The 25,865-nt window shown below is 34.1% G+C and overlaps 2 protein-coding genes and 1 long non-coding RNA gene across 3 annotated transcripts; 1 reads left to right on the forward strand and 2 right to left on the reverse strand.

Moving 5' to 3' along the window:
* Window positions 1-10,445: 10,445 nt before the first annotated feature.
* LOC126550458 (zinc finger MYM-type protein 1-like) lies at window positions 10,446-13,569 on the forward strand. The gene is made up of 4 exons (XM_050202070.1): window positions 10,446-10,666; window positions 10,904-11,234; window positions 11,317-11,569; window positions 11,649-13,569. The coding sequence occupies exons 1-4, from the start codon at window positions 10,494-10,496 to the stop codon at window positions 11,921-11,923; spliced, it is 1,032 nt and encodes a 343-aa protein (XP_050058027.1). The 5' UTR covers window positions 10,446-10,493; the 3' UTR covers window positions 11,924-13,569.
* Window positions 13,399-16,185, reverse strand: LOC126550532 (uncharacterized). The gene has a single exon (XM_050202351.1). The coding sequence runs from the start codon at window positions 16,183-16,185 to the stop codon at window positions 13,399-13,401; it is 2,787 nt and encodes a 928-aa protein (XP_050058308.1).
* A 6,121-nt stretch (window positions 16,186-22,306) lies between these two features.
* On the reverse strand, window positions 22,307-25,860 carry LOC126550462 (uncharacterized). Its single transcript, XR_007604569.1, has 3 exons — window positions 24,597-25,860; window positions 24,202-24,478; window positions 22,307-22,677 (listed from the first exon to the last, which is right to left on the reverse strand). It is a non-coding gene; the product is annotated as an uncharacterized LOC126550462 (long non-coding RNA).
* Window positions 25,861-25,865: the final 5 nt, after the last annotated feature.

Raw genomic sequence — 25,865 nt, forward strand, 5'->3', positions numbered from 1 at the left:
ATAAATGAGTGCTTGACATCTGCAGTTGGATCAAGTTGTCGAGAAAAGATTACGGGTTTTAAAAGTGAGATAAAGACACAATGTTAATACAAGAGTTTATTTAAATTAAAGTTATAATTTGTTACAATAAAGCAAGTGTATAAGAATTTGAGGACAGCACGTTAAGTAGCTGCCCGAGAAAAAGTTTAATCTAAAATTTGGACATAGACTAGCTCTATGTGGATGTGAAACTAATTCTAAAAATTAAGACGGACAGAGACCTGTATTTATATGGTTCTCTGTACCCCCTGGTTGTACATGATGGAGACTAGGAAATGGACAAAAAGGTGTGTTATAGAATGTTGTCATTGTAGCTACAAAAGTGGTTTTGCGCCCAAGACACTTAACCCTGGATTGGACTTGTTGTTGTGCTATTATACCAAGGCGTGCGCATCTATGATTTATGTGCATGGCTTGTTTGTCAAAAGGGAAAGAAAAAGTTGTTTGTGGCTGTGTTTTCCCATACGCTTTGATTCTTGGAAATTGCCATCAAATTTAATTACGTATTGCTACGAGTACGATAATAAAATATTTAAATGCGAAGAACCTTGTAGTACATGTAGATAAGTTAAAATAGAAAAGAAAATAGTGAGACGACTCCGTCAGCTTACTACATTCCTCCCCTCGAAGCTGGAAGTCCCCGACTTTCTTACTTAAGACCGTAAGGTTGTAAATTTGCATAGTGGGGCTCCGGGCTATTTCTTGCTGTAAGTGGAAATTCAATTATGTCTTCGTTTTGATTTGTTGTTGCTGGTGGATTAAGCTCTTGGCTTTCCTCTTGAGCATGTTCTGAAAGTTGGGTTTTGCATTTTTCTGTTAATTTCGTTTTTATGCTGTGTATTATCATCAGCGTCATAATTATAGCAACAAAACTTATGGTTATATATAATGCATAGTTTTTGAGTTAGACACTAAGTGTAAGTCGTCCATGTTATTTGTTTTTACATGATAGTCTTTCATTAAACCGTTAGTCTCTGTTCGTGGTGAATATTGGTTACGATCTATTATTGATTTTGGATTAAAATCTGCGTATTCAGATCTGTAATCAATTTTTCCTGGTAATAATATGTCTCTTGTGGCGAAACCTTTGCAAGTTTCGTTTAAGTGTATTACTCCTACTCCTTCGAGTGTATGGCTTGTTGATTCCTTGTCTTCATCACAGGTAACGAATAACACGTCATAGTTGGTTACGTATATCCATTCATTTTTGAATCTTTTTTTATGAAAGATAGTTGTACCGATTTGAACATGCATTACTTCACAATTGGTTGGAACTTTTGGTGGATCCTGTAATAGTAATACTTCGCATGTGGGTCTAATGTTACGAGGATGTAAAGGATTAACTTCAGGACATAATAGGAAGTCTCTAGCGTGTTTACAATGAGTATAGTAAAATTCATCATAGGTTGCATAATGTTCTTTAGACTTACTTATAGCTAGATACTTATTAATAGGTTTTATATAAACGCAATCGTTGCCAGTACATACTGGTACAGGTATTAAATTATATAAAATAAAATCATTTTGATAAATTAAAGGTAAAGAAATTATAAAAACTAGGTTGTCGTTAGCATAATAAATAGCAATATCTGAGAGTTTCACCAGTTCATAAATGTTAGTTATGACTAAGTCAGTGGGTAAATCAGTTCCTCCTGGTAATGATTCTTTAATATCTTTAACGTGTTCTAATAATTCCTGTGGAGTTATTAAACTTGGGTGAATAACTCCTATCTTTGCTTGATGTATTATTTCTAGTAACGTATTTGTTTCCAATATATGTTTTGTAATTAATAGATTAACTTGTATAAAATGTTTTGTTAAGTAGTTTTTAACCTGTTGTTCATCTGTAATATTTGTTAATTCGTTTATTTCTAATGACATATTAACATATTTGTTTGTTCCTATATCATGGTTTAGTTGTACCACTTTAATTTGTTCTTTAATCAATTTAGATTGTGAGGTATTTTGTGCTACTCCTATGTTAAAGTTAAACTTTTTTATGCATTCTAAGTTACATATTCCATAAATTAACCTAGCTGCTTTTGCTGCGAATTTAAGAAGAGCATTACGTTTACTAATTACGTGTCCTATGGAATCTAAAACTTGTGTCTTTTGATGTTGTAAATTGTTAATTATGTCGTCGGCTACAGTAAGTAGACCGTTACAGTTTAAGTTATTTGTTACTGGGTTATGCATATGTGTAACACATAATACTTTTTTTTTTTCAATCATAATATTTATGTAGTCAAATTGTTCGTTATATTTAGTGAGACTAATATATGCAGTAAGGTCCCATTGAGAAGTTATAAGTTTCAACGGTCCGCGATTTTCGTAGTAGATACCGGAATGTTGAGTTAAATGTTCGTCTGTGAATCTTAATGTTCCCGACGTGAACGGTATCATTAAAATTATTAGTCTGAAAGTTGTTTTTGAAATTAATAAAACTGATTATTAATTTACTATATCGTTAAAGTAAATTGTTATGAACTAATTAATATCAGATATTACTAAAAGAAAGTTGTATTTATATATAATATATATACGTAAAAGTAAAAATATTAAATAAAAGTGTACCCTAGTAAAATAAAACCAAAATTAAAAAAAATATACCCATTTCCATAAAAAAAAAAAAAAATGCCAATATAAGCTGAGTTGGCTTAATAAAATAATGAATAAGTATATTATATAAAAGAAAATTAACCAATGATGGCGTCATCTATTTGGACACTATATCTAAGTCGTAGATATCTAAACAGGCATCCAGACCAAATTACATCGGTTACGGGGTTATGTGCTTCTATACACCCATGATCCCCTCCACAAGTTAGACCGTGTGCTTCTGTTAGACACAGCGCACGACCGTTTTTTTGCTATATCCCCGATATAATGTGAAACTATTATTGTTTTTCCGTACAGTAGTTGTAAGAAAAATTTTCCGTTGGAGTCAACGTCCCATCCTCTCATTGAAAGAGCGATGTGCGGTGCCCCTAAAGCGTCCAGTATTTTGATGTCTGTACTACCCTCTCATAGTACGTTTAATATACATTTATACCTAAGTAATAACTAATATTATTACTTGTTGCAAATAAATTTAAGTATTGCGAGTGTTATAAACAATTAGTACATGCCTGTATCTATCTAAATTTTAAAAGACTTGTAGTTATATTTTATAATGTTGTTCATACAGAAGCAACTTTTTTTAAACTAATTTGAGCATATGAATAATTAAACATAATTTTAAATAATATATTTAAACATTAGTCACATTTAATACTATAATAAATATAGCAAAAAATAATTTAGTTTACCATACATATCTTAATAGGTCACTTATTTTATACTACAATGTAGTAAATGACAACAATAATTTGTCTTAATATCAAAATTATAGATTCATATTTCAAATATCTTCATATTAGTGGCAATTAAATTACAAGTTTTAAAATTGATAGTCTTTGAAAAATAAATAATTTAGGTACTTTTAATTTAAGTTTACCATACATAATATTTTGACGGCTCGCTTATTTTAATGTACCTACTAAAGTTTACTAAATGATAATAATTTGTCATTATACCTATTAGTTATTATTGATTCTTAAATATCAAAATTATACATATTTCAAATATCTTCACATTTATGAAAATTAACTTATAAAAATGGATAGTCTTTCTGAAACGATGAATTTGCTTTTAAATTTAATTAACCATACATAATATCTTGTTAGTTCACTTATTTTAATATACTCAGAGATATTTTTTACTGATGCAATTGGACATATTTAAAATACTTACTAATAATGTTTGATGTCATGATTAAACTTTACATTTTGTATGTATGTATTCAACTGCATATGTATTTTGCATATTTTATGTATTTTACTTATTGAAGGAAAAACATTTATGCATACATACATATATGAGTATAAAAATTAAAATTCTTTTAGGTACAAATTGTGTCATGTATTTTACTAATGTTATGTAAATATTGTGTGACATCCATGTGATTGGCATTGTACTCCATGTTACAGATGATCTATGTATAATCCTATCGGTTTTTTTTTTTTATCCGATGACATAGATATTGAAGTAATAAGTATAATCATGAACTACTACATATGTAGTAGTTTGTGGGTATAATTATTAAAAAAAAGAAAAAATAATAATACAAAATAAATAATAAATACATTTTTAAATAAATTCAGTCGAAATTGTATTGTTTTAGTGTACATATTATGTATGTATTTGATCATTTTATTATTTGTCTGTTTTTAAAGCTTTTAAGTTCCTTAGTCTAGCCATAACCGTCTTTAATATATTTTAATTAATTTAACAACATCTAAGCCCTAGTTATTATAATTTAATATTGGATTGATCATATCTTAATGTTATGAAAAGGTAATGTTCTTTCAAAATCTATTTGATTTTTATGCATAATTTAGCATTACGCTGAACGCGAAGTTTTAATCATACACGGTTTTGAAACCGATGTTGTCGTTTTGTAGTGTTTAGAAATGTTATATCTAATATTAACTTGATTCAGACAAACTTTGAAAGTAGTTATGTTATTATTTATTTATTTATTTTTTTATTTAGAACTTTCAGCTAAAGTTATTATAGTTCAACAATTACAATAGAAGGTATACAATAAAATACAATTAATTTGACATGATATAGATAATAATGATAGAAGGTAGAAAAAGATGTCGTAACCCAATTAGAAATAATATAACATGGTCACAAAAATAATTAATAACAACAGTTTAGATATTTACGATTTCGCGAAGACACGCAATTAAGGAGCTACGGTATTCTTAGAAAGGAATGTGTTTAATAGAGCTGATAAGAGCGAGATTAATGGGGTGATGAGGGAATTAAGTTGCGTAACAAATTGAGATAAAATATTGGAAAGAGGTTCAGAGTTAAAATTATTTGAGTTGCCTACAGTTGCTTCTGCGTAGGTCCTATGTTCTCCTTTGCGTCGAGTGTGACCGGACGGAGGCTCATCTATGACTGGCAAGACCCTTGTGGGCCCTTTAATGCGTTTTTTGGTAACGGATTGATAGACACGACATCCTTTGAAGTTGGCCGTGTGTACATCAGAACAGAGTGCGCATTTAGGTGGACTAGCTCGATCCTTTGTGCAGTTCTCGGAGCGATGGTCTTCGCCGCATTTGACGCATTTAGATTCATGGTGACAGTAGTTATCGGTATGGCCATAGGCTTGACAATTGTGGCACTGTGGTGGACCACGACGGGACTGGTGAGGTTTCTCGATTATAACTTTGGTATTAAGTAGCGAAGTGATATTAAAAATATCATTGTTGTTATTCTGACGATTTAGGTCAACAAAAAATAATGGGAGACCGCATTTATTTTTATTTTTGACATTGATAACTTGTTTCACCGAATGTCCTTCTTCCGACAAGGCGACAGAAATTTCTGCACACAGTGTGGAATGGTGGAGATTCCTTATTACGACTCATATCTCGTATGAGTCTGGAATGGAAGAGCAAATTGATGGTGAATAATAAAACTTTTTCGTACCTTTAGATAAGGGTGCATACGTGATATATTCACCATCAACTTGCTCAACAATTCCAGCCAAATAGGGACGACCTTCAGTCAAAACATTGACAGCATCTCCTTGTTTAAATAAGCAAGGAGATATTGCTGATTCGACTGAAGGCGTGACTGTTGATGGGACAGGTGCAGGAGTGGAATGGAAAGAGGGAGGAGAGGAAGGAGAGGAATCAAAAAGAATAGGAAGGTCATTTTTAAGAAAGATAGGATGATAAAGAAGGGAATCTGGAGAAGAAGAATAGGACCTTTTTAAAGGTGATGATGGGGGGAGATGGCAGAAGGGCCAGGTAGAGGGAAGGGGTGGGAAGGGCCAGGTAGAGGGGAGGAGTGGGAAGGGCCAGGTAGAGGGGAATAGTGGGAAGGGCCAGGAAGAGGGGAGGAGTGATAATCTGGGGTGCTAAATTGTATAGCCCTTTGCTCCTGATTATCGATCGGCTGGAAAAAATAAAAATATTAAATTATAGCTTAATTTGAAATTTTCAATACAATATTTAAATAAAATTATAAAATTCTTACTTCAATATTAATGGGCCTGCGTCTCATTTTTTTTGACTATAAAACATAATTTAAAAAAAGCGGGCAAGTGAGTACCGCTCTGCTGTACATTAGGTACCGTATGGATCATTATTATATATTATAGGAGTGTTAAATTTGAATCCAATGATAGTTATCATTGTATACGAAAAACGATTCTGAACGAAGATGATTTGTCAGCCTAGGATATAATTTCCAGTGGTTGGTGAAAAAGGTGGTTTATGTTTTAATGGCCTGAATACACCAAAATTTAAATTCTTTTATAATTATTGTAAGCTAAACTTATGAAAAATCTTGTATTAAATTTTCAACTCTTAGCTACTTATACAAAAATTTTTATGAAATATACCTACAATAGTATATTGTGTGGCAAGGGCGGGAAGTGAGCCATTTCAGTCGCGGGCGTTGTGTGCGGCACGAGCAGTAGGCAAGTGCCGCATTTCGCCCAAGACTGAAATTGCCTTCCCGCACGAGCCACACATACTATTTTTTGTCACGCCCAACAGTGCAAATTAAATATGTTTAAATGTTTATGCGTCATGCAAGGAGGTTACTATACATTTAAGATGTAACCAAAAGTTTATGTTTTGTAAGAACCGTGGTAGGTGTACATTTTAGTTTCTGGTTGTGCAGGGGATACCTACGCGCCCGGCGGCCGGCACTTTTGGGGATTTCCTCTTTTCCGCCCGGCACTTTTGGGGAATTCCTCTTTTCCGCCCGGCACTTTTGGGGATTTCCTCTTTTCCGCCCGGCACTTTTGGGGATTTCCTCTTTTCCGCCCGGCACTTTGGGGATTTCCACTTTACCGCCCGCTGGACGGAAAAAGGACGCTTTCGAACGCTTCAACCGTGGTCGAAAACCAAACTTTCGGTGCAGGCGTGACAAAAAATAATTTGCAAGTATTCATAGTTTTGACGAATTTTTGTCAATATTTGAACTTCAAATGCTAATAAATAAAAATTGTGCCTATGTATTCTTATAATTTTTTAATCACTATAATAATAACTTATGAGGAACTTTGCATTAAATTTTCAAGTATTTTGATAGGGCCAAAAAGATTTTATCGACACATAAAAAAATAATTTTCAGAAAAATTGAAAATTTCAGTTGTCTATAAATAGCTCAAAAAAATTCAAAATATTTTAAAAATTAAATCACGTAAAGAAAACGCGAATCTTAATAACTGGTAAAATTTTCAAGTATCTACGACTTATACTTTTTGAATAATAACAAATATTTAAAATCGTTTGAGAATAAATCGTTATCGTTACGCTATTTCGTTAAAATTTAAAATTCAAACGCACTTAAAATTTTTGCTATAATGATGCTTCGAGTTTTCTCTATAGATACTTGAAGGTAAACTTATGGAAAACTTAGTGTTGTATTTTTAATCCTTAGTTATAAACACAAAAAATTTTATGATTTTTCAAATTCAAAATTACTTGCAAATTTTCGCGTTTTCGACAGATTTCGTAAAAATTTGAACTATAAACGCTTATAAAAATAATTGTGACTAACGATTTTTAATTTTTTTTAGCTACATTAAAAACAACTCATAAGGAACCTTGTATTAAATTTTCAAAACTTTTTGGTCATCCAAAAATTTTTTATCGACACTTTAAAAAAAATTTCTCAAAAAAATCGAAAATTTCAGTGGTCTATAAATAACTCAAAAAAAGTCAAAATTTTTTGAAAATTTAACTATATACGGATACCACTGACATTAACATTTGGTGAAAATTTCAAGTATTTTCAGTGATTAGTTTTTGAATTACAACCATAAAAAAAAATCGATTTGGTCGAAAACTGGTTTTGCGTAAAAATTCCCGTTTTTCCGTAATTTTTTTTTGGGTTTTCCCGGCGCTTTTGAAAACTATTGGAAATTTTTTACTTTTGACCACCCAAAGTACAAACTACATTCACTTTCCTATCCGAAACAGGGTCCACTTTTTAAAATCGGAGCACTTTTACTGCTCCAAAACGTGGTGACAGACACAAAAATAAAAAAAAAAAACACACATCATTGTAAAATCAATACATTCATCACTTCGTTCAGAATCTAAAAAAAAAACATACATCATTGTAAAATCAATACATTCTTCACTCCGTTCAGAATCTAAATTACAAAAAATTTACTTATAAATATAATATATAAATTTGTTTTTTATAAGATCAATATAAAATGACAAAATGTATTATGTGAATAACAATTGTAACCTTAGGCGCAAATAGGGGGGGGGGCTTTAGGGGCTAAGCCTCCCAAACATTTCAATAGCCCCCTCCCCATACATTTCCTACATTTTTAAGCTTTATTAGTATATTATTATAGTTTATGATGCAAAATTCGTGTTCATATTTTTAAGATTATGTAAAATGAACAAATTTTATTTGTCGTGGTATTATTTTTACTATTGTTGTAAATTGTAGGCCTGTAGTGACATAATCCATAATACATACCATACCAATACGGGCGCAATAACTAATAAAAGTATAATACTATACGCGTCTATTGATAGCTTATATTGATATTTGGCTATTTATACGTCTACACGGGCTATACTCAGTATACTATTATAATATAATAGGTTATCAGTTATCACTATGAGAATGTATAAGTTATTTAATCCTAGTTTTGAGTGCTTATGGGGCCGTGCATTTTTGCGTTAACCGCACCTTCGTTAAAAATAGAATATTTGGGGAATCCAAATAAAACCACAGTATTATGTATAATGTATTTTCCTTTAATTCATTATCTACAATCACGGATTAATATACGTATATTAATCCATGTCTACAATTTTATTTTCACTTATAAATTATAATAAAACCTAATATTGTGATAGGTATATAGTTTTATAATTTGTTTTGGTAGTTCGTCCATTACCTACTCATTTTACATTTGCGTGTTTCATGTTTGTGAGAGTGTTGCAAACGTAAAATAAATATGTTCAGTATATTTAATTTAAAAAAAAAAAACAAAATACTTCTGCTAGTTTTCATTCAACTCAACAGATTGAAGTCGAATCAGTATTACTTGAAACAACTACTAAAAATACTGAAGTTCAAATTGCGAGTATAAATTTGGTAGACTCAAATTCGCCGGTGTTAGACTTGGGTGATTTAAACACAGGTCCTAAGCAACCAATATTAAAGGTAAGTAAGATATCAATACAGTTTAATAATGAAAATAGTAGTTAGCCAACAATAACTTTATATTTTTTATTTAACTGTATATACCATATTATATCTACCTATTTCCTAAATATTTTTACTATTCTAAATAAAAACTCCAATTATTTATTTTTTAATTATCATGTGAGTTAACTTATCTTTTTCACCAGTTAAGACTTAAGAATTAAGATACAATTAAATTTATGTGTTTACTGTTTATAATTGTATGTGAATAGATATAAAAATATTATTGAAATAATGAAGTCCAGTTAGGTACTACTTCATTAAGAATAATATAATTCTGGCAAACTTTTTTTCTTTTCTGGATCACTGTGATACCTTATGAAATTTAGAATACTACATTACTACCTATAGGTATTTTGAAAATATGTTAGAGTGAAATTGTAGAACATTGGTAGGTATGCAGTTATATTGTTATAGTACCTATAACTATAACATTTATGTTTAATTTATCTTAGGTTTATCCAAAAACTAAATTTGGATCTCAAAATAGAGCATTTTCTTCCACATACTATAATGATTTTAATTGGATAGAATATAGTATTCAAAAAGATGCTATTTTTTGCTCCCCTTGTTGCTTATTTGCCGTAACTTTTGACCACAATGAAGAAACGTTTACTAAAATCGGCTTTAATAATTGGAAAAAGGTAATTTTATACATTTGTGATTTGTTTTTTATTTTTTTATTCTTGTTTGTGGTACGTACCTAATTATAATCAACATATTATATAATTTAAATATATTCCAGTTAAGTGGAGCAAAAAATGCTAAAACCAAAAATACTAAAATCCAAAAACATGCATATTCTGAACATCATTTAACTGCCATAGTTAAATGGGCTGAATATAAAAAATCATGTCAATCTGGTAATAGTATTATTACCCAATTAACAGCTGCTCATACTTAACAAATTAAACAAAATAGAGAGTATATGAAATGTATAATTATTGGTATTGTGTTACTACTTAGCCGCCAAGGTTGTGCTTTTCGAGGTCATTGTGAGAATGATACTTCAGATAATAAAGGTAATAAATTAATAAATTATTATATTATTAAGTTCAAGCTTTTTCTTCAATTATACTCTTTTAGGTCATGTTAAAGTAAATTTAATTTATCTGTTAGGTAATTTCAAAGAATTATGTGAACTCATGTCAAAGTATTATCCGGAATTTAAAAATAAATATTTTAATAAGTTGACAAATCACACTAGTTGGTTAATCCAAAATGATCTGATTAACATCTGTGCTGAAAATGTAAAAAGTACCATCATAAATGAAATACAAGAAAGTGGAATGTTTAGTATTTCTCGTGACGAAGCTAGGTAATATAAATTAATTTAGCTAAAAATTATTCAACTAAGAGAAAGTTAGTTACTCATAATATTATAGTGACATATAATTATAAATTTTTTTGCATTTGAAAAATATATTTTGGATAGGTATATAATTGAATTGATTGAGTATGAAGTAATCCGTAGAACATAAATACTGTCAATTGTACTACCTACTATTTAAAGTATATCATGACTCGATTTCAATGTTATATATTTATATCTCAGGTGTCACAAACAAGAACAACTATCAATTTGTATTCGGTATCCAAAACAATTAGATGTACAAGAAAGATTTTTGTGCTTTGTCGACGTTTCAAAAAGTCAAAATGCTGATGCATTAGTTTCTGTGTTACTTAAATTTATCAACTCATCAAATTTAGATAAAATACCAATGATAGGTCAATCATATGATGGGGCAAATGTGATGTCTGGGTCTAATAGAGGTGTGCAAATGAAGCTAAGAGAAGCTCACCCTCAAGCTAAGAATGCTATCTATGTGCACTGCATGGCACATAGATTGAATTTGGTAGTAGTTGACATGTGTAAACATTTAAAGGTAGACCTTCAATAAATAAGATTATAATCATAAAAGTTCCAACTTTGTGTTTTAAAATAATAAAATATTTTATTCTGTATAGGATGCAAGGAACTTGTTTAATGGGTTAGAAGCTCTTTATGTTTATTTTTCACGACCCTCTTCAAATTTTAAACTTTGTGAAATGCAAAAAGAGCTAGGTTTAACTAAAATTACACTTTCCCAATTGAGTGACACTCGATGGGTCTGTAGATTTAAGAGTTGTGATGCTCTTATTAACAACTATGATGCTGTTGTCAATGTTTTAACTAATGAAATTGATGCACAGGAGAGTAAAGATGTCGCTCAAGCAATTGGTATGTAATGTGTTAAATAATATTTTAGTCCTTATAAGTACACATTTAGTATTTATAAAAAAAATTATATTTGTTTCAGGTGTTTTGGCAACTATAAAAAATTTTAAATTTATTATATATTTGTTTATTCTTCATGATGTTCTGAAAAAAAATCGTAGTCCAGAATACTTTTTAGAGTTATGGGAAAAAATTGTTAATTTTGCAGAGAATAATGATATATCTATCTGTGCGATAGGGCTGCACAAGAAGCCGGTGAAAACGTGTGATTATAATTACGTCTTAAAATCGATAACCCTGTGGGAGGGGGAAAGTGGACTGTATTTAAAAACATATGAAATAGGAGCTGATAGATAAATAATGCTAAAGTAATGATGTTGCGAGGTACCCAAAATACAATACAATTAAACCGATCGTTTACAATAGACAAATATGATAATTTATTATAATATTCTGCAATCGAGAATTCTTACGTACTAATGTTAGTGGTGCGCGATCACAAGCCGATCGGCAAAATCAATATAATAATATGTACGTCGAGTACGACGAATAAATCAAATAAAAATAATAATACAAACACGTCGAAGACGTATGACGATAAATGATAACAAAACAAATAGTGAGCGTGTGTACGACCTGATAACGCTGATGGTTGATAGCAGGTGATAAAACAGTGATGGAGCTGTTGTCCCAAACGACGATGATACTGTTGGTCACGTCGGTGAAGTGTGCGACAATGGCACTTCCGTCGAAAACGGCGAATTGGTCGACGAAGGCGTGGAGACGTCGGAACGCATATTCAAATAAGCCGGCGCGGGCAAAAACTACGTTCGGCACCCGTTGTCGCGGCGTGACAACGCGGTACAAAACGACAAAGCTATAACACGTCGTGGCTGACACGTTCGTACGATGTAGGGCGGACGGACGGAAAAGCACGTGGACGCGTGAGGCGGATTTCGCAGTGCGAATGTCGTACTGGTGACGACGAAATACAAAAAAAACACAATTAAGCGGCAACGACCGCGAGGCGGGTTCACTCGTCGTCGAACGGACGGGCGAAAAAACAAACAAACGAAATATGTGGGTGACCACGACTTGAGGTCGCACAGCGAATAATCGGACGGGCGACGGATACGAAAACAATAAGTCGTGGTGTCGGCACGGACGGCCGGAACTAGAATCGCGTAAACGCTCGTACGCGACAAGTTCGTGAGCAGCGAGGCTCGGGTGCACGGAACAAAAAATGGCGGTATTAACGGCGACGGCACACCGGGTCGCGTTGGTCAGAAACACGAGGTTTTAACCCAAAGATGCCAAGACGGCGGAGACGCGACACTTGTGTCCTAGACGGATCAGAAACGACGACCAAAAGCGATAGCGACGGGTGGCTACGGCTAGACCGCGATGGTCGAGTCCCCTCCCCGGGGGTACAAAGTTCGCTCGCACAGTTTTTGGCGGCGGAGCAGCAGGGCGACAACGTAGCGACATAGACGATGTCGCATACGACCGCCAAATTCAAAAACAAAACTAGATTGTATACCCAATATTTCCTCCCCGGGTTGAAAGATCCAGGGTCTTTCAAAAAACAATCATCAGAGTTGAATATTGAAGTTGAAGCTCAGATCGTACACATTACAAAGTTGCGGAGAAAATAAATAAATAAATAAAATATCATAACAAATAATACAAATAAAATAAATCATTACGGGTACCTAACACGCATCAACCGACAAATAATTAACAGGGATTACATAAATGAAAATAGTGACTGATGCACGAGAAAATAATAGCATAATTAGAATATGTACATGACGAGGACGTAAGGACGAAGGTCAGGGTTCGATCGGTAGACGTACAAGTTTCACGACTGGACGCTTGTAAACACCGTCTTGGGTGCGCACGGACACAACGCCCACGACATCGTCGGAGCCGGGGTGGACCTCTGTGATGCGACCGAGACGCCACTCGGTTGGTGGTCGAAACGGAGCTTCAACGATGACCATGTCGCCTATCGTTAAATTCGGAGTCGTCTTTGACCATTTTTGACGACCTTGCAGTGTCGACAAATACTCTCGTGACCATCGTTTCCAGTAAGATTGATGGCACTGTCGGATGAGTTGCCATCGGTTGAGGCGGTTGATTTGAACGTCAGTAATGTCAGGTTCGGGCACGGCTTGGAGCGGTTGTCCAATCAGAAAATGCCCCGGCGTTAACGCACTCAAGTCGTGCGGATCAGAGGACATCGGCGTAATCGGTGGGGAGTTCAAAATGCCCTCGATACGGGTGGTCAAGGTAAGGAACTCTTCGTACGTCAGTACTTGTTGGCCAATGACATGCTTTAAATGAAACTTTACGCTTTTGATGCCAGCTTCCCAAATTCCGCCGAAATGTGGCGCGGCAGGCGGGTTGAAATGCCATGTACAAGTCAAGTGTGACGAAAGTTGGTCTTGAACCTTGGTATCGCGGAACAACGCTTTCAGCTGGCGCGCGGCGCCGACGTAGTTCGTACCACAGTCCGAATAAATGTTGGATGGAATGCCACGGCGGGCGACGAAACGGTCCAGGGCCGCGAGGAAGGCGTCTGTGCTGAGGTCCGACACGATTTCAAGGTGCACTGCCTTGACGGACATACAGATGAATAGTGCGAGATAAATTTTGACCGATCGCGCATTTCGACGACGATGTTCTTTTACGAGGAATGGTCCTCCGTAATCCATTCCAACGTGTGAAAACGGTCGATGAGACTGGACCCGGAAGGACGGTAGATCGGCCATAATCGGCTGCGGGCGGGCGGCTTTGTGACGTGTACACGGCACGCATGAAAAAATGACACGTCGAATCGCAGCGCGACCCGACAAAATCCAAAATTTTTGGCTTAGCATCGACATTACTAATTTTAGTCCGCCGTGTAGAAATGACAAATGATAGTGACGGATGATTAACTCGGTGAGATGCGAAGACCGTGGCAATAATATCGGATGCTTCGCGTCATGACTAATATCGGAAAAGCGCAGGCGGCCTCCAACCCGTATGATACCCTTTTCGTCTACATAGGGTGCCAACTGCGCCAGGGACGGCGGCGAAATCACAGATTTGATTTTCAACATCTTTAGTAAGTCGGCGAAATAATGTTGTTGCGTGCGCTGCACGGCGATGGATAATGCATTTTCCCGTTCGGCGAACGTAATTGGACCGACGCGAACAGGTTGTCGACGAAGACGATGACACAAATAGCGCGATATGTAGGACAATACGCGCAGCATTCTGGCGAACGACGAAAATCGATCAATAAATTCTAGCAATGACGGATAAACATTGACGGCCAACGTCATGGTGACATTCGGCCGGATCTCAGGCAGCTGTTCTGGGGCGAGCGGGATAAATTTCGATTGGGGCCACTGGTCTTCAGGAAGCCGTAGGAACTCAGGACCGTTCCAGTAAATGGATGATGACAACATGGCTTTCGGCAACAATCCGCGGGATGCGGGATCTGCAGGATTATCGTGCGTTGAGACATAATTCCACACGCAACCCGGTAATAACTGATGTATTTTAGCGACCCGATTGGTCACAAAAATTTTGAACTGTTTTGGGTCCACGGTCAACCACGAAAGAACAACTGACGAGTCAGACCACGCGCGCAAACGAGATATAGACACTTCGGTAGACAACACACATTGGACGTGATGAAGTGTCTGGGCCAACAGCAGGGCCCCGCATAATTCCAAGCGAGGTATGGAGAGTGACTCGTTGGCGGCGGCACTCTTCAGAGGAGCGACCTTGATCTTACAGGTGATAAATTTGACGGAGATGTCACCGGCGGCGTTAATGAAACGGAGATACACAACCGCTGCATATCCTTTGATTGAGACGTCCGCGAAACCCAATAACTGAACGTCCTGATGACAGACGACGTCGATGTGACGTGGAAGATTTAGATCGAATACAAGCGGAAGCTCAGTGCAAAATTGTTGCCACATAGATTGCAATTCGGGGGACATCGGATCGTCCCACCCGAGTTTATCGCACCATAATCGTTGCATAAAATATTTTGCCCACAAAAGCATAGGGCCAAGGGCACCAATAGGGTCGAACAAGCGCGCAATGACGGACAACACCTGACGCTTCGTCGAAGACATGTGGTTGAGACTGGTATGATAGGCAAATTTGTCGGTATTCGGGTCCCAATGCAAACCTAGGACCTTTACGGAGTGTTCTTCGCGCGGGTCGAACGATATAGACAGCACGCGGTCATCGGGAGAAACGGACTCGAGGACGATGGTACTATTGCTAGTCCACTTGCTCAACATGCAGGCACCACTGCGTAATAGACCGACAATATCCTCTTTCCGACGTAGTAGGAGCTCTTCGGCTTCGGCCCCGATAACGATGTCATCGACGTAGGTGGCTCGAGTAAGGACATCTTTGGCAAGCGGAAAACGATGACCGTCTTGCCGGTCGAGCTCGTGAAGACAACGAATGGCAAGATACGGGGCGCAGTTAAGACCGTACGTTACAGTACATAATTGAAATTCGACGAGGTCGTCAGTAAGCGAGTCGCGCCAAAATATATGTTGAAATGCCCGGTCTTCTGGACGAATTAAGATTTGCCGATACATTTTAACGATGTCGGCGGACAAAATGTACCTGTACATACGGCAACGAAGTAAAATATCACGTAAATCAATTTGAAGTTTGGGTCAGGTGCATAATACATCGTTTAATGAGCGACCGGAAGACGAAACACGACGCGAATTTTGGACACGTCACCGTCAGCCTTGAGCACGGCGTGGTGCGGAATAAAATATTTACCAGGTTCCGGAGCCGGTACCATGTGTCCTAATGATTGATAGGTGGACATGAACTTGCGATAAGCAGCATACAACTCGGAATCCTTAGTCAATCGTTTTTCTAAGTTGTAAAAACGTTTCAGCGCGATAGAGCGCGAATCACCGAGACCGTGACGTGGTGTGTCTTGTTGTTGAGCCGTATTCGCGAACAAATGACGAAATGGTAGTGCGACACAAAATCGACCGGTAGAATCACGCGAAGTAGATTTGGTAAAATATTCTTCACACCACTGATCTTCCGTGGTGGGTGACGTAGGTGCGGCGGGTTCTTCGACCAACCAAAACTTTTGTAACAAATCTCCGATTGAAGGCGGAGCGATGGCGGTGGTCAGCGTGACTGGGGGTGACTTGCTCGGAGTGGAGAATGAGCCGAAAATTATCCAGCCGAGTTGAGTGTCGAGGGCCGATGGTAAACCCGGATGCTGCTCCACACCCGCGTGTGGGCGAATAAGACTAGGTAAAATGTCCGCGCCGAATAAAACGTCGATGCGCGACGGAATGTCGAAATTGTCGTCCGCGAGACGGAGGTGTTGGTACTGTTGACGCACGGCTATCGGCAACCGCGTGGACGGCATGGCAGCGGTAATTTGTTTTAAAATAACTAATTCAACGGACGGGAATAAATAGTCCGATTTAAAACGTGACGAAAATTGACAGCTAGTTACACCTTGCACGTGGGACACAGGATTTTGCGCGAGACCAACGATGTCAGACTTATAACGACGTTTCGAAAATCCAAGCCGCGCGGCACAATCACTGGTCACAGCCGAAATCTGCGAGCCACTATCGAGCAGCACCCGTACGCACTGTACTCGTTTCCAAGCGTCTTTAATATGGACAATCGCCGTACCGAGTACGACGGTAGAATTGGTGCAGGCTGCACCGACAAGTGAACTAGAACCTCCACTCGACGTGGTTGGTTGCGATATCGAGGTAGTGTTCGGAGTCGGGAGAAATACGATTCCGCGCGTTTTTTTTTTTTTTTTAACACGATTCCGCACACTTTATTGTTCATAGGAATACAATAAGAATTGGGTGCAACGTTGTCAAATTTATTACAAACGGTTTATTATATATATTTAAATATTATGATGTTAAAAAATATAATATTAATAAAAAAAGTTATCTCATTTACTTATAATGAGCCGTCATTACAAAACAAAAATATGATGTAAAATAATTTAATACAATTTTTTCCCTTGGTACATAAACCGATAAACCCAATAGATGTTAAATATTTTATAATATTTTTATGCGTTTTATAATTATTAAAATGTTCTATAACGTTACATATACGTTTTAAATCGGATGATCCCATTTTACTGTGCACGTTTCTAGCAATTGAATTAATTTTTGTCATAGTTTCGGCTTGTATTTCCATTAGTACAGATATTACTACATGCGTTGGTGGGTGAGCACTGTGAAATTGTCCGTTGTACATTTTATGAAAACTTTCTGCTCCATTCGTGGTTCTAACAAAACAATTTTTTTTCAGTATCCCTAAATAAAATGTATTATAAAAAATAAAATGTAAGTTACCTTGGACTTAATGAAGGTTCACTTGCCCATAATTCAGGGGGGAATAAACAACCAGATTCTATGTACGACTTAAGTATGTAATCAGAAAATATATAGCCTTCATTTTCGTTTGGACACGTACTCATGAGTTCTAAAAAGCCTTCTTCAACCTTTTCCACTGGGAGAAACGGTAATCCAAAAAATGATTTTAACCAAATGCCTAATTCATCTCCATATATCATATATGAAGTTCTTAAAATATTGTGTTCTTGTATCTAAATATCAAATTTATGTGATATTACGTATATTATGTCTCACGTGAAATATAAAAATTAAGTAATAATATTATTTAATTACCTTACGCCACCATGCCTGACCTAAATGGAATCTACACCCATTGATAGATATTCCAGGAAACATAGTTTTCGCGGCTTCATGTGCAGCTTTTTCAAAATCCACATGTAATGTGTGGATACATAGTCTAATGGATAAATATTCAAAACATATGTTTTTTAAAAATGTCCACATTTGAATGTAAGTTTCTTCACATTTATCGGGTAAAAAGAAATATACAAGTGGTATATAAAAACCATTTTTAAATCCATGGATTGTATAAAGTTGTAAAAAATGTTTAGGAGCGTATTCAAATGTGCCATCTATAAATATATCATCACACTGTGTGAGTAAATTAATATTTGTTCTCGTCGTAATACAAATGAAGTTTTGATTTTCAGAAACATGAATAAACTTTTCGTTTTTAAATCTAAAGCGATCTTCGTTTTGCATTTCTTTAAGTTGTGTGATAGCACTATTTAATGACTGAGGAAATGTTGGGTATTCTTTTCGACGTAAATCATACATACTTTTTCGAACAGATTTAATATAATTATGAGGTACTTCATAATCCGCTTTTAGAAGCTCAGTTCTTATAATTTTTGAAGGTCTTACTGAAATCGTGTCATTAGCTTTTCTTTTACAATTTTCTCGCAAAATTTGACGCTGGATTTTTTCTACAGTATCTAATGTATGGTTGTGTTCTCCCAGTATTTCCAATAGAATTGTGTGTTTCGAGTCAGTTAAAATACTTGCAGTACATGTTTTATGTACGCACCTCCATTTCACTTTTCCGTCATTTCGTTGACGAATATGCCGATATTTACATGTATTTACCAACGCTAAATCGTTGCCCTTTTCAGATTTTATTATCTCCAATTGATTCTCCATGTTTATTAATTAACTTATAAATTTTACACCGTAAAAAATTCGTACCCACGCGCTACGTTTTAACTAGACAGTTCTAACTAGACTGGTATATTTTACGATCGCTATATTGACAACACCAACCAACAACTATATTATAGGTAATTTATCAAAATAATCTCGTCATTATGAGATTATCGTTATAATGTTAGGTCGCATAATAAATATTAATCAAATCATATAGACTCGGATGCTCGATAAATTATGCTGGTTGACATATATAACACATGTAATTTAATGTATATTGTTATCTTTACCGACTTTATCAAAAGACCCGACTTATCTTATTTTCAATTAGTTTGAACTTAAAATGTCGTGGTAAATAGGTGGAAAAGTTCAAGTCCCTAAATAATATGCACTAATTGTATCAATCTCATGTTACAAAAACAAACGTGCGGAATCGTATTCGTTATATGGCAACGTCGCATTCGAATATAATACGGAGTTGGGTAGAAAAAAAAAGATAATATAGAACAATGAACGTGCGGAATCGTGTTCTACCCTTCGGAGTCGTATTGTCTGTAGCTGACGTTCGATTTTGTTCACGATGTAGTAAGGTGTGATGACGTTTACTACTGCATGAGCGGCACCCTCCTTTTGACGAGCAGGTGTCGAGCATGTGCGACGGACTCATGCACGCGAAACACAATTTGCGCGACAATACAACATTTCGGAGTTTGTCGACGGACATTTCGTTGAACTTCGGACATTGATAGATATTGTGGTCAGTCTTATCACATGACAGGCAACCTCTCGATTTCGACTTGGTCGATGTAGACGTAGTAGCGGCAAAAACGGATTTTTTGGGCACAAACGTTTTGTGAGACTGCGCCTTAGACTTGTCATGCGGTTTAAAGGTAATATCTTGTTTAGTAGAATTTTTTACGTTCTCTAATATTCTGCACCGTTGTTGTACAAAATTTAGTAACTCGTCGAATGTCGGAATTGTAGAATTCGACGCATTGGATTCGAATAATTGAATCGTGGTCGGATCGAGAACTCGAGAACCCATGTGGAATAATAAAAAACTTGAAAGGTCGTTAACACCGAGTGCTTTAATAATAGCTACATTTTCTTTGAATGTGTTGATAAATGATGTCAAAGCTGGTAGCGATTGATGTGTAATAGGTTTAAATGCGAATAACTTGTCTAAATGTGCTAAACATTGTCTATAATTTTGACAACTATTAGATGAAATAGTACCTACTTATATTTGAAAAAAATGTTAAGTATGTTTTATTATAAATTATAATTAAGTATGCAGTATACAATATACCTATGTGTTGTATTAAACATTTTTTAGGTGTTAATAATTACGTCCATAAACACTTCATTCAGTAGCTAGGGCTTCAGCCCCCCCCCCCCAAGTCTCAAACGTTATTTGCGCCTATGATTGTAACAAATGCTGAGTACAATAATATAAACATAATTTTTACTTTTAACATATTTTTGATCTATTTAAGTGAAAAACTGAAGATTTTACAACGTAATCTTCAACTTTTTAAGACTTAAGATAGGTATTCATTTAATTAACATAGCAACTTGATATTACCTATGATACAGTTAAAAATATATTTCATATATTTGAATTGGTTTGTTATGTGTAAAATTTAATATATTATTTAGAGGACGTTGCACCCACGTGTGTTGCTTCCATCTTACACACTCATACGACAAAGCAAATTTTCGTTCCCCAGTTTCAATAGTGTGCTTTTAGTTTTGGTATTAGACTGAATTGACGTATTATCAAACTTTTAGGTAAGAACATTATCTGTATTGTCTAATTTGGTTTTCACCATATTTTATTTTTTAAGTGAGTTATGAGTATGAAAGATATTAAATATTTGAAAATGCTCATAATTCAATTATAAGTTAACGTACAAATCAACAAGACAACATATTTTTATACTTAGGTATATAATTATTAAATTAAATATACAAAGTATTTTATAGTATGAAGAAACATTTATTAACATCACAAAATAATATTATATTAACTAATATGCACAAGTCTCGCTCGATAAACACACACACTACGTATAACGTGTACATGAGTATTAACATAGTCTCAAAATTAGATACATAATAATATTAATATTAATAATAATCAAGGTGTATTTATCAGATGACGTTACTCACAACCGACACCCGTTGATAAAATGAACGAAAAAATTGACCAGTTGTATATTCTGCTAGGGAACCCTGTCTACACTTAGAGGGCCGATTATTTTCAATTTTTGGTAAGTCTTTTAATTTAAATAAATATCACAGGTTGTATACAATTATAAATTTAAGGTGATAAATTAAAATTTATAATTTTATAGTATTTACTATACTTTGAAATTTTGTATTCTTTAATATTAATTAGGTATCTGAAATTTGAATTATTTATATTAATATTTATAAAATATGTATAAGTGTTTACAAGCATATAGCAATATACATGGAACTGCTTCTAATTGCAGTTTAGATCTAAATTTTCTAAAGTTTCACTGCTATCTTAATTTATATCATATACTTAAAAGAAAAATGATGATATAAATGTACGTATAACAACATCATGACGATATGAATGTTTGGACATTATTGTTGTTTGTTTTATAGACAAGCTTTTATAACTTCAAAAAACTACAGACGATTTTTAACTTAATACTACGTATATGTCATAGATGTTTTGAACATTTTGTGATTATTATTTTGTTTTATTCTTCCATCTATTTAAAAATGCATATTATATTATAAAATATAACCATAAACTATAATATCATAATATTTAATAATAATAATAATTCACTATATTATGATATTGTTTTTAACACCCATTTCCATGCTACACTGTGGTCCATGTTACTCAAAGTGTGTAAAAACTAAAATATTTTGAGAACTATTCTAAAAACAGTAAGAATTAATACTGTAAGATTTCAGCTATTGATACCACGCATTTGAAACTAATGTATTTACCTATAGTCTATATATACTATATCTATATTCTATGACCATTAATTATTTTTGGCAAAAAAGTAAAAACTTGGTTGATACAGCAGTTGACCCCACAACTATTTTAATTTTATTAAATAATTTACTTTGTGAAAGTTCAATAGGTAAGTGCATATTGAAAATTGAAATCATTATTAGTGGTATATTTCATACAGACTCATAAATTAAATATATCATTATAATATACTTGCTTCAAGTTAAGCTAAAATATAATAACGGAAATCTTTAATTATTGTTACAAACAGTGGCAGATTTCAAGAGGTGGAATAATACTCATTTAACTATCACAATTTTTTTGTAGTCAACTTCAGATTTTTTAATGGTTAACAGTTTTTCGTGTTCTAGAAGTAGTTTATTGTAAAGATGTTCATAATCTTGAGGTTGTGACAAGCCCAATGATTGAGTTGACTCTAGGTCACATTCTGAATGTTGAGTAGAAGATGGTTCATTATCATTTAGAGCCAAAGTGATAATCTCATTATGCGTCTAAAATAAAAATTATTTAATAAAATAATATCAATGAATAAGTAAAAAAAGGAAAAAAGATACAAGTCTGTAATGTGATGATAACTTAAGGCAAAGAATATCAGATATGAAATATACACATGACATGGTGTCGCGCTCAGCTCTTAACAAAAATATAAATACAAAAATACATCTTAGTTAGGATGCCTTTACGACTGGCCGTTGGGAAAAAATAATTGCAGCGCTAACGGCATGAATAATACAAGAAATAATAGATTACCAGAATATCATATGTTAAAAGGGTATTTGGCACTAATAAAAACAAATAACAATATAAAACATAATATATAAATTAATGATTGATTATCATACATGAATGCAAAACAGAATAAGTAATAAGTGCAAGCTGCCATGTTGCATGATTAGCATGCAGTTAATATAAATATAATATATAATAATATAAAATGCTTGATTAGCACATGGCAATGTATATAATGTATAATAATATAAGATGCTTGATTAGCAATGCAATTAATGAATATAATATGTGCTTGATTAGCAAATGCAAAGAATGAATATAATACAATATGCTTGATTAGCAATGCAACTGATGAATATAATAATATGCTTGATTAGCAAATGCAACTAATGAATATGCTACAATAATAATATAAAACAATACAAAATGCAACCTTGCTTGCTTAGCAAGAAGCCAAGAAAAATATAATATTAAATTTAAAAGGCTCGTCAGCCGATTACCTGCCAACTGGTGTCCGTTAGCGGCTTCGAACCAGAACGCTACCGTCTTGGGATGCACACACTTGTACAATAAAAAATAATACAATATAATAATAAAATGTGGCAATCCCAAGAACGTGCGACTAACGGGCTACCAGCTGAGACGAATAATTCACAAAAGGAACATGCAATTCACCAATATAATAATTCACGTGTTTCTGCAAGTATGTTTATGTGCGTCCTAGATTGGAAAATAATATTAATAAATAATGTAGCCGAGTGGCTGAACGATACTTACAGAAACTTGAACACAAAAAAAAATTGTTCCACGTGGATAGCACAACTAAAGACCTGACACAACACGAGACAAAAGACAACAGAACACAATGTAAATAAATTGAGGTTGGGTCCGAAAAACTATAAAAACAATGAAAACGAAAACACCAATAAAAATCGCAAACGAAAGATAAAAATTCAGTCAGTACAACAGTCAACAACTACTACATAATATATAATAAGAATAAAATACAAAAACCAACAGTCGCTGCTCACTGTCAGTGCGATAACGGCGAACCGTTATCACAGCCGACAATGGAGCAGCGCACGCGAGCTCTGTTATAAAATGTTGGCGCTACAATTTGAATATGTGAGCGCAGTGAACACATGGTACTATAGAATATTTGAATTATATAGTTTTATTGTAATGTGTTTAGCTCGTACTCTTATAGTACCTTCTTACAGGTACAGATTGTATAGTTAAAGTAAAAGCAAAAAATTAAGTTTAACAAAAAAAAAAACAATATTTACCTGTCTAACTAATTTAGTCTCTATTCGTTTTTGACGCTGAATACCAGACTCTGAAACACACTTGTCATGGCCATCAGGTAAATTAAGTGTAGGTGTAGCATCAGGTTTTAAAATTTTTACTCTTGGAGCATACCCCAACAGTTCAGATTTTAAATCTCTAACATAATCATCTTGCTTGAAGTGATCAGAACATATAAATGATTTACTAGGATTTCATGCATCATTTCTTCTACATTTATTCGACCACACTTTAAGAAGCAAATCATCCTTTGGAAACCTTTTAAATTAAAATTAACTTCTATTATAATATATAAAAACTAATAGATAGGTGTGTAAGATAGGTATGTATATTTTAACGTTGCTGAATATGTAGTTTAAAAAAAATTATAACATACCTGTGAAAGGACAAATCGGTTCTACCAGTATTTTTGGCTTTGCCTGAATAATTTTTGCATGAGGCAACTGCACAACATGAACCGCCTTTTGACTTTGGAGTTTCCATTAAAACAAATTAATTTAGCTAATAGTTGAGTAATAAATAAAGTGTAAAACGTAAATCAACCACCAACGTACTATAACGTGCTATGATAAACAAACGATTTTGTACGACGGCTGACGTCATAGTGCAATTTCCCCCACTTCCATTTTTAACAGAAATCCGGCACAGATTATATGAAAATTTCATATAATCTGTGAATCCGGTATGAGGCAACCTCTATAAACCTTGGAGCTTACCAACAATATTTTGCCGTTTCTTACTGATTGTAACGTTTTGTTTAAGCTTTATCAACACAACATTTATATTATTTTAAATTAAAATTCTTACGCCTGTCTTGAATGTCCAACGTATTTTATTTAATTAATAAAGTATTGACTTATAAGCCACTTGACAGTTTCTCAGTATCGTGCAGCGCTGTGGACACGGGCGTCGGGCAGTTGTATTTTTTATTTAAATGCTACCCCTTTCACTAGCATCTTAGTACCTAGCAGTCGAGGCAATTTTAAATTTCATCTGTGTTCAGTAATTAGTAAGTATAATAATATCATACTTTGTATGTTTTATTACTTCAATTAATGAATTGTTTATTATAAATACCCGAAACTATTTTGGTTTTAATTTAATTTAATGTAAAACAATTGGCTGACTTTTAAGCTTTTCAGAGCTTTTTGACAGTTTAGAAACATAAATAAAACATTTAAATTCTAAGCATACAATAATGAATCTGTTTGTTATATTTCGAACCTTGATTTCAATGCAAAGTGCACATTAGGCGGACAGTGCGTTCAAAGTATATACCTAATTTGTTTCATATAACAGATACTTTAAAAGTTAAACTTAAATTTAATTTTTTTTATGTTTGTTTCATTTTTATAATTTTTTACATAACTTATTATTTTTTGTGCAATATTAAAACATTTTGTGAGCTTTTAGTATAAATTATAAAATTAAAAATGTTATATCAAGAAATATTGTTTTCATAATATTTGCTTTAATGATTTTTATTTATTCTTTATCTTTACCTAATGTCAATCGGTCTATATATGAATATGATAACGTCATTGTCTACCTATAGAGATTATCAGATGTAACATCTTACTATGTAAAATAATAACTGATTGGTCAATCGGAGATACATATGTAATACGTATAACACTTATTATTT

This window comes from Aphis gossypii, chromosome 2, assembly GCF_020184175.1.
Source record: "Aphis gossypii isolate Hap1 chromosome 2, ASM2018417v2, whole genome shotgun sequence".
Lineage (NCBI taxonomy): Eukaryota > Metazoa > Arthropoda > Insecta > Hemiptera > Aphididae > Aphis > Aphis gossypii.